Source organism: Dermochelys coriacea, chromosome 1 (assembly GCF_009764565.3).
Source record: "Dermochelys coriacea isolate rDerCor1 chromosome 1, rDerCor1.pri.v4, whole genome shotgun sequence".
Taxonomy (NCBI): Eukaryota; Metazoa; Chordata; order Testudines; family Dermochelyidae; genus Dermochelys; species Dermochelys coriacea.
The window spans coordinates 289,868,988-289,884,637 of record NC_050068.2 but is presented as its reverse complement, the minus strand read 5'-3'; the positions used below and the strand labels follow the sequence as shown (position 1 = coordinate 289,884,637).

Genomic DNA, 15,650 nt, shown 5'->3' with positions numbered 1-15,650 from the left:
TTAAAATTTCAGTTATAATACAGGATGAAAGATCCCAAAAGACGTATGAAGTGGTTGGATGTTTTCCTTTACTTGGCCCTTGGTGGAAAGTTAATGTTAAAGTTAAATTGGTGGAATCAAAGTATTTTGTGCAAGGATATCCGTCATACTTCCTACGAACTGATATAGAGGAAAACCAAAACGCAGTTTTTTCACTCTTTTTTAAAGAGTGTTGTGTTCCTGACTATTTCATAGAGGAGTTTTTTAAGTGTTTTTCTGAGAGATCTGCCCTGAACTTCAGAAACCTTGAAGAAAAACTTAATCAGTTTCAAGAGTCAAAATTAAATCTTCAGAAAGGGAACAAATCTGTTGAGATGAAAAATTTTGATATTTTTTATTATATTATGCATTCATGTAAGTATAAATTATATATTATTGGACTATAAAAATAACAGTTATGCTTTTTAAGATTTTTATCCATGCTAATGTGCTGGTAGAGCATGTTTGTAAATCAGTATTGATCCTGCAAAGATTTTTTCCTGAGCACATAAAGAGGACTACTCCCGTGCTTGTAGTTAAGCATATATGCAAGTCTTTGCATGACCTGGGTCTTATACCATATAGATGGAACAGGAATCAGTTGGGGGGGAAAAAAAAGTAATAGTAGAACCCGCTTAAATGAAGATCTGTTAAGAGTTAACTTCCATTTCACTCGAAAGTGCTGGTAGTACTGCTTAACTTGACATTTGATTGAACTAAAGATTGGAAGATGTTTCAGGTTACCAGATTTTTTTTTTTTTTTTAATATACTGTGAATGTTGTGTACATATCAGGGCAGGTAGACTTGACTACGAATGTGAAACTGACTATATACATAATTCTGTCAAATGCACAATTTATTCAAAGTGGAAATTTTTTTTTAATCTGTTTTAGTAATCTTACTTGTATCGGTAGTATATAAAAGCTTTTTCAGACAGAGAACTAAAGAACCAGTTCTATTTACGTTTTTTGGAATAAAGCCTAAGCTAAGTAATCAAATTGCCTTCTGCGAACACTTTTTTTGTATTTTAATAAATACTTTCTTGGTTTGTGATGAATATATAGTTACAGGAAAGACTGTTTTGGTAGCTTTGAGTTTCCCAGTGATAATGGAGTTCCTGCCGAGACTTCTACCACGTCATTTTTGCAATATTATGAAGGCGGTGAGCTGGCATAAAGTGACCAAACAGAGCAGCAAAAGTGATGAAAAAGAAAAAGTTTCTCCTGAAGATGAGACACTACCAAAATTAGATGAGATGTTAAAAAAAGAGCCATGGAAACTTGGATTCAGCAGGGTAAGTAACATGAATTAATTGCATTTTGATCATCATAGAATTCAGTACTATTTGTTCAAACTGTGACCCTTGGTTATTTGGATGGAGGCTGATTCTGAATGTTTCTTTTTGAAGAGAGAGAACTTTTCTCTTTTCAACACCATCCTGGGCAGCTGCACTAAACAGAAACCTTCTGGATATGTCTGCAGTACTTGCAGCGGGGCTCGCACCAGAACCCTAAAAATACCTGTGTAGATATTGCAGTTGTGGGGAAGAGGTGTGGGCTTCAGAGCCTGAGCTTCAGCCTGAGGTGTAACATTGAAGCACTGTCCACACTGCTTTAGTGATCTAGTGCCAGCAGGAGTCTGTGGGTCCCAGGCTGTAATGCTTGCTTCCAGATGCAGTGTAAACATACCAACTGGGTCCAGGAATACCTTATCTACCCTTGTTAGTATTCTTCCTAATCATTGTGCAACTGTTTCTAATATAATTTTAAATATAAAGGAATCATTCAGTTTCTTGGTATACTGCATGGAAGAAATGGAAATTCTTTCCGGTTGGGTGAACATGGGGAGTTTCATATAAAAGATACTGAGCTCCTCAAGATAATCTTGGTTTCCCATTGCAGTAAGGCTGAGTAAAGGTGCTGTGACAACCATAGTTAAGAGTTCAATGTTAATGTAGACTTCCATGTACATATCTATATAAGACGACTCCAGAAATGTCACTCTAAAATGTCTGAGCTGGTGTGAAGCGATGGAAATAGCTACAAGTGTGGAAGAGAGCTCTTTTAGTTTTAGAATAGTATTTTGTTTAACTTTTTTTTTTTTTTTTCATTTGCAGACCCCTAAAACATTTCAAATGCAGGTGCGGACCCCTTTGGAAATCTTACACATAGTTTGCAGACCCCCTAGGGGTCTGCAGCCCACAGGTTGAAATCACTACTTTATGGTAACGACAACCTTTCGTGGACCATTTAGACATAGTTCACAGACTCCTAGGGATCCCTTGATCACAGGTTGAAAACCATTGGTTTAGAATATCACCCAGTGAGGATTGAATCTGAATTCATGGTCTCCCCAGGAAAGCGGGTGTGGGAGTTCTTACTACCCCCTAATATCCCCCCAAGTGGTCCTTTCCATGAGTTTAAGTCACTTGGTGGTGGCAGTGTTACCTAATCCAAGGTACAAGGGAGAATTTGTGCCTTGAGGAGTTTTTAATCTAAGCTGGTAGAAATAAGCTTAGGGGGTCTCTCATGCAGGTCCCCATGTTTGTACCCTAGAGTTCAGAGTGGAGAGGGAACCCTGACAAGAATACTAACAAAGGTGAGAAAAAATGGGAAGTATTCATGAAACAGAAATCTTACAATATTTCTTTTTAAAAACTAAAATGTGGTATATTTCATTTTGGAAACGCTCTCTAGGATTCCCAGCTGCCTCCCTTGTGGTTTGCAGGGAGTCAGGGACCAGGGGTGGGTAAACTTTTTGACCCAAGGGCCACATCAGGGTGAGAAACTGTATGAAGGGCCAGGTAGAGAAGGCTGTGCACATGTCCCCAAACAGCCTGCCCCCATCTGACCCCTCCCACTTCCTGTCCTCTGACTGCCCCCCTCAGAACCCCCCACCCATCCAACCCCCCCTGCTCCTTGTCCCCTTACCATCTCCTGGGCCCCCCTCCCCCCGAACCTCTGCCCTATCCAACAGTCCCTTGACTGCCCCCTGGGACCCCTTGCCCCTTATCCAACGCCCCAGCCCCCTTATTGATCGGAACAGCATGTCTGGCAGGCGCGCTGCCCAGCCAGAGCTAGACATGCCACCGCTCTGCCCTGCAGGAGCGTGCAGCCCTGCAGCCCAGAGCACTGCCCATGTGGCGGCTTGGCTGCGGAGGAGGGAGAATAGCAGGGGAGTGGCTGGTGCTAGCCTCCCTGGCTGGGAGCTCAGGGGCTAGGCAGGACGGTCCTGCGGGCTGTAGTTTGCCCACCTCTGTCAGGGATCCTGGAAGCTGTTGACTGAAATTATTGTGATTCTTGTTAGTTTCACTGCTGCCTATCACTGAATAGTGGCAGTGAAACTGACCAGACTCTTGTTGTCATGTCAATAGTTATCTTCTCCAGCACCAGATTCCTGGAAGTCAGGCAGCTTGGGTTACCCATTAGCCTGAAAGCCTTGGGGTTCTTGACTCTGAGGCAGTCCACATGGCAGATTGACCCAGAGTGGCAGACCCTTGAAGCCCGGATCCCCAGCAGCCCACCAGACATGCTGCAGGACAGCTGGGGGTGTGACCTGCTAGTAAACAATTCAGTTTCAAAATCAAACTTTTTGTAAAACATTTTAATCAAGCTGCAAGTTTAGACAAAGTTTTGTTGGAATTTTTCCAACCAGCTCTAATTATAAACCAGATCTTGTTGGAAGCAAAGCTATTAATACGTGTGTGAATAGAAATGCATAGTATAGATTTTAAAAGCAGTAGGATCTGAAGGAATATTACACTTGGTAATTAGTGAGGTGGTGGTTTTTTTTTAATTAAGGACAGACAAGTTTGTGTTGGGGAAGATTGGCGTGTGACTAGAATTGGAAGGACTGAGTTATTTGGTGTTATGAAGTGTTTGGTTGTATGGTGATGAGGTGAATGAGTCTGTGTTGGGTAGTGGAAGCCAGGAATTGATATGAGTAGAGCTGGTTGGAAACTTTCTGATAAAACTTACTTTAGTTGGAAAATTCCCGTTTGGTAGTGTGAAACCTTTTGCTGAATCTATTAAAGATTCCACAAAAATTCAGTCAAAATGCTGGCAGGTTTCCCTGTATCTAGGCCTCCCTTCTCCTCTGACAGCTCTGGAGGCTGAAGAGGCACAGCTCCCATGCATGCTATTTCCCTGCCACCCTTCTATTTCTCCCCAGCTCCCGGGGACCGGCAGTGTGTGTCTGGCTCCTGGAGGGTTGGAGGGAAGGCAGAGTTCCCCAGGCTCTCTGCCTTTCTAATAGCTGGGGTGGAAGGCTCTTGAAATTGACAAGAGCATTCTTTGAGTGCAGCCAGGAAGCCAAAAAAATTCACTTTTGGTTTTCCAGAAATGGATTTTTTTTAAACCCTTCTCTCTCTCTCACACTCGCGCACACACAGAGAATATTTCTTATTTTGTGTTCTCTCTCTCGCGCGCACACACACAGAATATTTCTTATATTTTGTCCTGCTTCTAAACTAAGCTTTTTCTCAAAAAATGCAAATATTGTCATGGAAATGGATCCCCCATTTTCAACCCCTTCACCTTATCTCTACTGGGGGGAAATGAGCAGGAGCCTCTTGTGGACACTGGGGACAGGAACTGACATAAAGGCCTTTAGATATTTCTCTTAAAGGCACCATTTAACTGTTCTGTTTTTTCCATAATCTTCTTGACTGCTGTAGTTGGGTAGGATGATGAAGGAGGGCACATTGGAACAAGTTGATTAGTGCTCTAGAAGAGAGGGAAAGTGTGCATGTGTGATAAGTAGTGGGAGAATGATTTCTTGGCTGAAAGGTTTTTCTCTTTTATTTTTTTTAAAGATAACTGAGAAGATTGCCTAGAACATTTTACATGCTGTCTGTCTTGTGGGGGGTGTGTGTGTGTGTGTGTGTGTGTGTGTGTGATAGCCTGTGTATTTGCATTTTCAGCACAGTGGGGGCTGTATCCTGATTTGGGCACTACCATGTTATAACTAGTTAAAATAATAAATACTATGTTGGTATGTTTATGTAGTCCATTACATATGTTTCAGCAGCAAATAATTATAGATTTAAAAGGGGGGAATAAAAGCTTCCAGGTTCAGAAAAATATGCATATTTTAATACCATATATTTTAATATTTGGTGATTTAAAGAGACAAAATGTAATGCTGAATGACTAGTGCAAGGGCTGGTCTACAAGAGAATGTTTCACCTGTTTAATGGTGTGGTTTTAAAACTAATCTAGCTAAACCAGTGCAAATGGATATGTGGACTCTTCAGTTTGACAGGCATATTTTGGTTCACTTTAAATTGATTAGGAATTGGTTTAAGTTTAAACTGAAGCAAGCTTCTCTTAAACCACAATGAAAGTGTTCTCACAGAAGTTTGCAGTGGCTTAGGGTATGTCTACACTAGAAACTGTGCAGATGCACCACGTTCATGTAGACACTACTACAGCTATGGAAACAGTTCTTCTGTTGCTGTAGTAGATCTGCTTCTCTGAGAGGCAAAAGCTTTTCTTGACCTAGCAATGTCTACACTGGAGCTAAGGCTATGTTGGCCTTATATTTTTATATGTAAAATAATTTGAGAGGTCAATGCTTACTTTTTGTGGGGGTGTGTTTATAAAGATCTCAAAACGGAAACAATTTGATTCTTGATCACTGTTTTTACCATTGTCTATTCTTTAATTTCAGAATGGCTGTTTTGTGAACTCTTTCTTACAGGCTATTGGTCCTTAAAGTGAAGTCAGCTTTTGCAATGAGGATATGAATTATTAGGATGTCCAGTCCCATTTGAGAGCAAATAAAATAATCCCAATGTTTATAAGTAATCCAGTTTTCCTAAATCTGTTTCTTCTATAAGAAGAAAGGGAAAAATATTAAAGCAATAGATGTAAGCCCACTGAAAGGAAGGAAAATGTGAATTAAAACCATTCTATCCTACTTTGCCAATCAATATATTGCAGCAAATGAGATCTTATTTACATGTGTGCTATAATGTGTACACATGCACTCAAATATTATCACATGTATTGTATCATTACTCTGTAGCAGTTTGCTCTTTTATTTGGCTTGGTGATAGTTTGGGTAGAATACAGATTTGATACAAACCTCTTTTCTAGTACCCAATTTCTGTTGTGTGGGTGGTTTGTGTGGTGTTTTTTTGTACAATGGTTCAGTTTTCTACAACAAAATGACAGTTGGCATTGATCAAGCCCCCTCTTGCTTTGAAATTCCTTGCTTTGTTTGGTTTGAGAAGTAGTATAGCTAGAACTTGTTAAAATTTACTTATTGTCTATACTTATCTTCTGAATTATAAATTTGTATTTAATGACAAAGCATTAGCTCTGCAGTTACATACCAATGTCTTGTGAAATAATTTAAACTTTTTTTCCTTTTTGGTGGGAAGATAACCTACAGAGAACTGAATCTTTCCAATTGTGAGGCAACTTGGGCAGCCTTCTGTCAGTGTGAGCATCTCCTCTGGAAGATTCCGGAATTGCAGAAGAATGCATTAATAATATACAATAAGCTCAAGCAAAGATGTAGAGAAATGGGGCATACTTATGAAGAACAAGACATTTTGACCTCTTTGGTTTCTAAAGATATGTCCATTGAATGTGCCTGGCAATCCTTGAAATTCATGAAAGATGAGAAGATAGTGACTGGTGAGAAGAAACTGGTATTTCTTTCTCATCTTTACAAATCTGAAAAAGACATTGCACTTTCTGTAAATCGTCTAATGACAAATGACCCATGGCAGTTGCATGTTGATGTGAGAGAAGTACTTAATGTTAAAGATACCACCAAATCAAAAGCAAATGGAGATGATAAAATAAATAGTACTCAGCCTCCTGAAACAGAGCAACTGGAGGGCAGAAATGCCCCAGATATACAAACCAACAGTGACAGTGATTTTCTTTATGATGAACCGGTACCAGACATAGAAACTACAGGTGAAGCAGAAGTGGACCCAGATCAAATGAAAGCTGTGGAAATGATTTGTTCTAATCCAGTGACAATCATAAGTGGAAAAGGGGGTTGTGGGAAGACTACTGTAGTTAGCTGCCTCTTTCAGTATTTAAAGCAGGTGGAAAAAGAAGTGGCAAGTGCTTGTAATGATTTTGAAAAGGACCTGGATGCATCTGCTGAATGGTATACCTTTAATCATTTTTGTCAGGAAAACATTTGCACAAAAAACGTTTTAAATGTTTTACTTACTGCACCTACAGGAAGAGCAGCTAGCCTGCTGAATGAGAAAACTGAGCTTCCTGCTTACACTCTCCATCAGGTATATAATATTTGTGCATTCTCTCTCCAAAGATCTTTTAGTATAGTCCTTCTTATTGTGTACAATAATCAGATTGCTAACTGAACCTCTTATAAATCTTTTAACTGTTCATAATGGCGTTTAATAAGCACAGCTTGTCCACATTTAGGAGTCAGCCTTGTTTTTCAAAAGTTTACAACTCCGACTTTTTGCATTATGTCAGCTGCAATTTTTGGCCTTCTTTGTTTTAAATGTGTGTTACAGTAGCTTCTAGAGGCATAAAATTGATGAGGGGTTTTCAAATGACTTTTTTCACCAATTCCACATATCCTAAAAAGTCCATAGAATTTAAAATTAAGGGCAAAATTCTGTCTTGACATCTGTGTGGCAGATCTCTCTCCAGTGCTCGAAATGCACCAAAATCCCATGGATATTAAGAGAGATGGATTCCCCATGTGTAATATTTTCCTATTTATTGTAGGTTTTTTAAATTTAAAAAAAATTGGGCTTGACAAAGATCAGGCACAATACAAACTTTGCCTCCAGCAAATACACTGTTAGTCTACCAATCACCTTTCTTATCAAGAAAATAGATGCTCTTTGCCCAAAAGGGTAGCAGACTGTTATATCAGACCAGTGCAATAAGTGAATTACACAGCTGAGGATCTTCCACTTCATATGCTCTTCCACTAGTCTCGAACTTTCAAATCTAGAAATTATCAAGAGAAACCCAGCTGATCTCCTTTTTGTTTTAGGGCTCTATATTTTGAGGATGTGCTTGTATATGCCTCTGTATAAACAGTTTTAGTTGATTCTGCTCTGCAAAAAATGTGTTCTGGAGGTGTGTATGTGATTATTGAAGAGTAGGATTGAACCTTTTGAGCCTGTAATGATTCAGTTTCATTATATAAACTGAGATGATGGCTGTAGTAAATATAGCATGGAAGATCCCACATTTTACTTGTTATAAGGAAGTTATTTAAATTTGATAACTTCAGTTGTTGTTTCTTGAATGGAAGTTAAATTGTATATTTTGATTGGTTTCTAGGTCATCTACAGTTTTTATTCATGGAGGTTAAAAGACGGACGAATTCCGTGGAAGTTTTCTACTGTGACAATTCTGGTTGTGGATGAAGGGAGCTTAGTACCTGTACAAACGTTTAGTTCAGTTTTAAAATTGCTGTGTGACCACGCTCAACTTGCCAAGCTTATTATACTTGGTAAGTGAAGAGCAATAGTGTAAATTTAGTCTAATTTGAAAATATTTCCTGAGTTATGCAATATGTGAGAGAACTTGCTGTGTGTTAGTGTGTTTTATAAAGCGTAGTAGTTCCAAATAATTAGCGGAAAGAAAACCAGTAGAGGTATGATATGATCACAGTTAGGTGCTTGAAAGGCATGTTCTATTCCATAGATTTTGCTACTCTTGCCATAAAATCATAGATGAGATGGAAAATAATTTATATCATCCCGCCTACCACCCTACCAGTGCAGGATTATTCTATATTGTCTATCTCCTAGTGTCTTGTCTGGTTCTAAAAGTATTTGATAATGAGGCTTTCACCACTTCCCTTCGGATTTTTCAACAACATCTTTAAGTGGTGTGTTTCCCCTTCCCCCCCCCTCCCCCCCCCAGTTCTTTAACACAGCTTGGAGAGAATGTTGACAACATATGAACTGGACAGAAGAAAAGTAAAATATTATTTTTAAGGTAGTTCAGCCAGTCAGATCCGGAACTAACTTGTTTTTAATCTAACAAATAGAACAAAGTAGCATGAAAAGAAATTAGGATTTTGTACTCCTGTGCCCACTTTTGGAGATCACATTTTTGTCCCACCAAAACAAATGCCATGATTTAAATGTATAAATCCCCATAGACAAGTCTGATTTAGTGTTGACATTCACTATACAGAAGAGATTTAACAGGAAGGCATGTCATCAAGTACGAATGGCTTTTTGAATTAGGAATATAAAACATGCTCCGAACAATGATTTTAATGTATTGTATACTGAAGGGAATACAATTAGAACTATGCAACAACCTGATTCAAAGAAATTCCATTTTGGGATTCTTGGAGGGAAGCATAATTTTGCAGAAATGGTATTGAGCAGGCATGTGATAACTCTGTCTTGTATTATAATGGAGGTCAAGTGCATATTTCTTTTCACTATTTTTGGAATATTTCCCACGGATACTATGTTCACTGTTTACCACTGATCACAAATGCTATTAATATTTCTTCTCTTTAGGTGATATTAGACAGTTACCCAGCATTGACCCTGGCAACATGCTCGCTGATATTTTTGAAGGTCTAAAATCTAGAGGCTGGTCTGTGGAACTGAGAACTAATCACAGAGCTGAGTCTCAGCTAATTGTAGACAATGCCACAAGGTAGGAATTTTTTTGTATATACTGGAGGAATTTTTTTTTATAGAAGTCCTTTTTTTATTTAGTCTGCAAAATGATAGGGGCACTGAGCCATACAATAGAATTATGTGACTCAGTGTTTCTGTTGCAGATCTCTTATGTTCACAAACCTATAACTCTGGAAAAGAAATTACAGCTGAAATATGCACACCGAGGAGCAATTTGAACAAAAACATTGAGTAAAGTATGCAAAGTTGTTTGGTTTTTTTTTTTTTGAATGACAAGATGCATATTTAAATAAAAAGAACCCACCAAAATTGGAGACTGACTTGTTCACTCTTTATAAATGTAACATTTGGTCCCGCTGATGTCAGTGGGACTATTCATGTGAGTTAGTGTTTGCAGGCCCTGATCCTGTGAACGCTTAGGCACATGAGCAGTCTCAATGCCATAGGCCTTGATTCTGCAAACTGCTCTGTGCAGGGCGACCCCTCTATCCTCATGAGCAGCTTGCAGAGTGAAGGTTTTGTTTGCAACTAGTTTTTTGAATTGCTATATAAAATTTGATAAACATGTTCAGTATACTTGTCTTTATTCTGACCTTTCATTTGCAATTACACCTTATAAATGGTAGTTTACCACAAATCCATGATAAACGGGGTAGATAAAATCAATGACTTAAAAAGAAAAAGCTTTCAAATTTAATTGAACGACATTTGTCATCTTAAAATAAATCTGTTTTACAAATGAAATTTGCAGTGATGACAACCTATGATCAGGCCTAAATTTATTATTTATTAAAATAATTTAATTAAAAACAATATGTTGTAGCACTCGACCCTCCTCAAATGTTAATGAGTTACAGTTTGCCGGCTCTTTTAACTATATACAGAATTGGGGAGGGGGCGCAAACATCTTTAACTTTCAATTCATGCTTTATTAATATGCCACAGGTTATTGCAGTAAGTATCTGTTACTTCCAGTCTTTTACAAATGGAGTAAATAAGGTTGCCAAGCCTCCCGGTTTTGCTGTGAGTCTCCCGGAATCAGGCTCTATCTCCTGGAGTCTACTGCAGCCAAACTGGGAGATTTTAGGCTGCTAAAAGTCTGGCGGCGCAGCAGGGGCCCAGGGCTAAGGCTGCCTGCCTGCCCTGGCCCTGTGCTGCTCCTGGAAGGGGCAAGCATGTCCCTGTGGCCCCTGAGGGGGGGCAGGGGTCTCCACGCGCTGCCCGTGCCCCAAATGCTGACTCCACAACTCCCATTGGCCAGGAACTGTGGCTAATGGGAGCTGTAGGGGCGGCCCCACAGGGGCCGCAGGGACATATTGCCCACTTCTGGGAGCAGCGTGCAGATGGGGCAGTGCCTGGAGCCTCCTGGCCCCGCTTACCTCTGGCAGCTCCCAGTTGGTGGTGCAGCGAGGCTAAGGCAGTCTCCGCTCCCACAGCTCCCATTTGCCATAGTTCCTGGCCAATGGGATCTGTGGAATTGGCACTCAGGGCATGGGCAGTGCGCAGGGCAGGGACACGCTAGCCACTTCTGGGAGCAGCGTGGGGCCAGGGCAACCAGGAGCTGCCCACACCCCAACCCCCTGCTCCAGCCCTGAGTCCCCTCCTGCACCCAAACTTCCTCCCAGAGATCACACCCCTAACCCCCCTTCAGCACTCAAATCCCCTGACCCAGCCCTGAGCTCCCTTCTGGACCCTGCACCCCGCACCATCTCCTGCCCCCCAAACCTCTGCCCCAGGCTCAACGGAGCCCCCTCCCGCATTCCGAACCCCTCAGCTCCATCCCAGAGCCTGCACCCTTCACCACACTCCAAACCTCTGTCCCAGCTGGGTGGGGGAGAGGGAGCAATAGAGGGAGATGGGATGGAGTGAGCAGGGCAGGTCCTCGGAGAAGGGGTGAGGCAGAGGGCGGGGGTGGGGCAAGAGCATTTGGGTTTGTGTGATCAGATGGTAACCCTAGGAGCAAATGCTGGTAATTACATTTTTCCAAATATCAGTACTTTCATTTTCTGTTGTGAAGAAAAGCTTTTCCTTTACTACTTTTGGTTTTTAATTGGCTAGCAGGTACAAAGACAATATTTTCTTTATTTGATCTAGCTAATTCAAAGTTGAAAAACTGTATGGGAATAGAAAAACGAATTGAAGAGGAAACCAATCTTGTCTTTTCTAATCTATCAATAAAAAACACGTGAGAATGAGCTTTACTAATTCTACAAATGTGAAGTTGATAGGGGCTAGATTTTGAAAGGTATTTAGGCACCTTAACATGCAGATAGGTGACTAGAGAGATTTTTCAAAAGCACCTAAAGTTAGGCTCCCAGTGGGATTTTCAGAGATGCCTATCTGCATCTTTAGGGACCTAAATATCTTTACGCAGGGGTCACGTTTTGTATCTTGTGTGGGCTAGGTTTATTGCATTCATCAGGGGCGCATCCCTCCATTGTAGCCCACAAGCTGTTTGTGTCCCACTTTCGCACTCTCCTCTTTCAGGAAATCCTTGCAACTTCACCACTATAGCTGGGGCTCTGTGGCCCTTTCCCCCTATGCCTGAGGCTCTGTCTCTCCCTGTCACATGCTAGGATCCTCCAATTTCCTCCTCTCACTACAAGGGTCTTTGTGCCTCATTCCCTCCTCCTTCACATATCAGGGTCTCCCTTTCTTCCCCCCATGCTAGGGGCTGTGTGCATGCCCCCACTATTCTCCTCTTCCTCTATTGCCAGAGTTTAGGTGTCAACATGTTAAACTCTGTTGGGAGAATGTGCAGAGAGAAGCTGAGTATTGTTATGCCGGAAAGCTTTAATGGTGCTATCAACCAGTACTTTGCGCTATAGACAGTTGCAGAGGTGCTTGAAGCAGGGGTTATGCTCACTGGATGGCAGGAGCTCCATGTGTAGTCTTATTTTTTCCCCTTTGTTTTCCAATTTTCCAAAAATCAATAGGATTATTGCATATTATGCCTATAATATTCACTGAAATTTTGGAATTGATCATATGTGGCATTCAAAAGTTATCACTTTACAGACAGACATCAAGACGTGCTATTGAGTTGATTATAAGGCATAGACAAGTTTTTGGCTCAAAAATGGCTCCTGTTGACCACAATCAATCAATTCACTAATTACAGTTAATTCCTCCTTTGTATAATCAGTTGTTATATTTTGAATTTAAAACCTGTTTTGGTAAACATTCTTTTTTTTCTGATCAAGCAACTTTTATCTAGCAACAGTTTTTCTTTAACTAATAACAATTTTAAAATGCTGTTTTTGAGCATTTTTAATTCTAATGTCCATTCAAATGCAGATTGACACAAATCCCAAGTAAAAAATTATCCTATAGCAAATAAAACATTAGTCGTTCACCATTTTCTAACACAAGAAATTTAAAAATTAAGAATCTAAGTAACTGTACATTGAGATGTATAATTGCTTAAATAAATGCAAATACACTATATCTTCCTGGTTTAACAAAAATGAGTGCCAAATGTAGTGTAAAAAGAGTATATATATTTACCATAGAACATCAGAGTTACGAATACCTCAGGAATGGAGGTTGTTCATAACTCTGAATACAACATTATGGTGGTTCTTTCAAGTGTTTTACAACTGAGCATTCGCTAATACAGCTTTGAAACTATACTATGCAGAAGAAAGATGCTGCCTCCCCCCCCCCCTTTTTTTTTTTTTAGTTTTTACATTTAACACAGTACTACACTGTATTTTGCTTTTTTGGGGGTCTGGTCTGCTGCTACCTGATTGTGTATTTCCGGTTCCACGTGAAGTATGTAGTTGCCTGGTCAGTTTGTAACTCTGATGCTCATAACTCTGAGGGTCTACTGGAATTGCAAATCCAGTGTTTTATTTGTTATACTAAGCAATGAGAATGACCTCTTCTTTAGGAAAATTTAAAAAGTTCAAATATAAAACAAGATTAAAATAGATTTAAATGCAGACTTCCTGCTTGCTGATTTACACTTTTAAATATTAAATCAATCCACCCTAATGATAAATGCAACAAATGGCAACTTCTAAGAATGACTAAAATACAGCCAATATTTAGGTTATTAGACCTATATAACCATATCTTTCTGCTCAAGTTCAAGTTTTTTCTTTAATTTTTCTTAACTCTCTTAACATTTAATATTGTCATTCATTTTATTGACTTAGGCTCTGAACAGGTGAATACTTAAGCTTGTGCTTAACTTTCAGCAAACAAGTAATCCTGTTGATTTCAGTGTGACTACTCACGTTCTTAAAATAAAGAACATGCCTAAGTGTTTGAAAAATTGAGGTCTTGGGGCCCTGTCATGCAAGGGGTTTAGTGTCCTCATCACCCTTTGACTTTAACAGTTTAGGGTACTCTGAAACTTCCAGGATTGGGCCTTTTATAGAGAATCAAGTGCTGTAGACAATTATTCATAAAATTTACCATTGCCAATTATAAGAGTGTTTTCTTTAGTATTCTGAATTCCCCCAACAGGACACTATCTGGATGGTTACTAAATAACGATTGCAGCATTGCAGGATTTAGAAATTAAAGAAATACTAATACTTTACTGTGATTTTTAGTTATGATCAAAAAGCTATGTCATTGTCTGTATCGGGGTAGTCAATAGGTGGACCTCAGGCCAAATCCAGACAGCTGGACGCTTTTGAATGGACCACAATCTTTTTATTTCCTTATTGTTATAATTGTTGTTTCTATATTATTTTTTCTCTGGTGTCTGGACCTTGACTATACCTTGACCAAGAAATTTGAATCTTGACAAAAAAATAATTGAATACCATTTGTCTATTTTATAGAGGTTAAAGGAGATGTACAATTTTATGGACAAGTAAACTTAACTGTGATGCAAAAGGTTGAGATGCACAGCTAGAATGTTTTAGTATTAAACTATGTTTGTCTCTTTTTTTCTTTTGTGGTTAAGAATCTCTCGGCGAAAATTCCCAGAGTTTGACTCAGTGATCAAAGTCTGTGACTGGAGTGAAAAGTTGACAATGCCAAGCCCTGAGAAGAAATTTATTTATGTTGTTTTGCCTTCTGGACATGGTGCTCACTGTATGTTTGTATACTCAGTTAACAATTTGTTAATATTGCAAAAACTCTCATTTTCTCCTTTTGCAAAGTGTAACAGACATAAAATCAGTTTTATGTACTATATTACATGAATGAACCATTTCAGTAAATTTGAATTAGTCTAAATTATAGAATATGAAATTAGATTTTCAGTTATTTATCTTTTGACTTATAAGCTTGCCTATCAAGAATTAAATGCATGTATAGCAGTTTAAAAAAACCCAATTAAATGGATACATCATTATTTATATCAATTTACCGTAAGGGGTACCATGGCACCAGGTGATAGGAATGGTGCAGAAGGCTCTATAGCTTAAGACCACTGTTTTCAAAAGTTTATCACTATTATCAGGTGCCAATTTGAGAGAACTTTAAATGAGGCTGGATTTCTAGAGGATAGGTGCTTGATCTGACAGCACCATGGGTTAGCTTTTTTGGGGAGCTGGTGGCAAAGCCATCAACTCTAGATTTTGCTTCCATCCTGTTGGTCAACAGTGTTCGGGGTGGGTTTTTTTTAATTTTTAGGGTCTTTTGTTTGTTAACCTTTGAAATATTTTAGATCTAGCAAAATACAACTGTATTTTGTAGTGATAACACTTGTGTGTGTGTGTTTTGTTTTTTTAAGACATCCTAACCCCCCCACCCTCTCATAAATATAATATGGGGAAAGGAAAGTAATTGTCACAGTATTAACGTGTTCAAGTTTCTTAAGAAATTTACTCAGTGGACAGAACACTTACATTTATTTTCATACGGGCTATGTTACAAAGTTCAGACGTCTAGTTTTAGGGCTTTTTTTTTCTTCAAAATTTAATACTTAAATCCCCTTTAAACTGTCCAGTCAAAGGATAACGCCAGAGGTGTTTTTTTTTTTTTATTTTAATTGGGTGGAATATATTGTAAAAAGCCATGTAGCTTAGGGGAGCAAGAGGTTTTTCC

General features: G+C 39.2%; 1 protein-coding gene across 2 annotated transcripts in view; it reads left to right on the top strand.

Moving 5' to 3' along the window:
* Positions 1-15,650, top strand: part of HELB (DNA helicase B) — a 35,915-nt gene that overhangs the window by 9,653 nt on the left and 10,612 nt on the right. For both annotated transcript variants that reach the window (XR_006274745.1, XM_038382309.2), the window contains exons 2-7: positions 13-393; positions 1,084-1,313; positions 6,405-7,286; positions 8,314-8,485; positions 9,516-9,657; positions 14,563-14,693. Coding sequence is in view for 1 of the 2 variants with exons in the window: in XM_038382309.2 (XP_038238237.1) it covers positions 13-393; positions 1,084-1,313; positions 6,405-7,286; positions 8,314-8,485; positions 9,516-9,657; positions 14,563-14,693 (1,938 nt within the window). In the remaining variant the exon portion in view is untranslated. The remainder of the gene's footprint in view (positions 1-12; positions 394-1,083; positions 1,314-6,404; positions 7,287-8,313; positions 8,486-9,515; positions 9,658-14,562; positions 14,694-15,650) is intronic.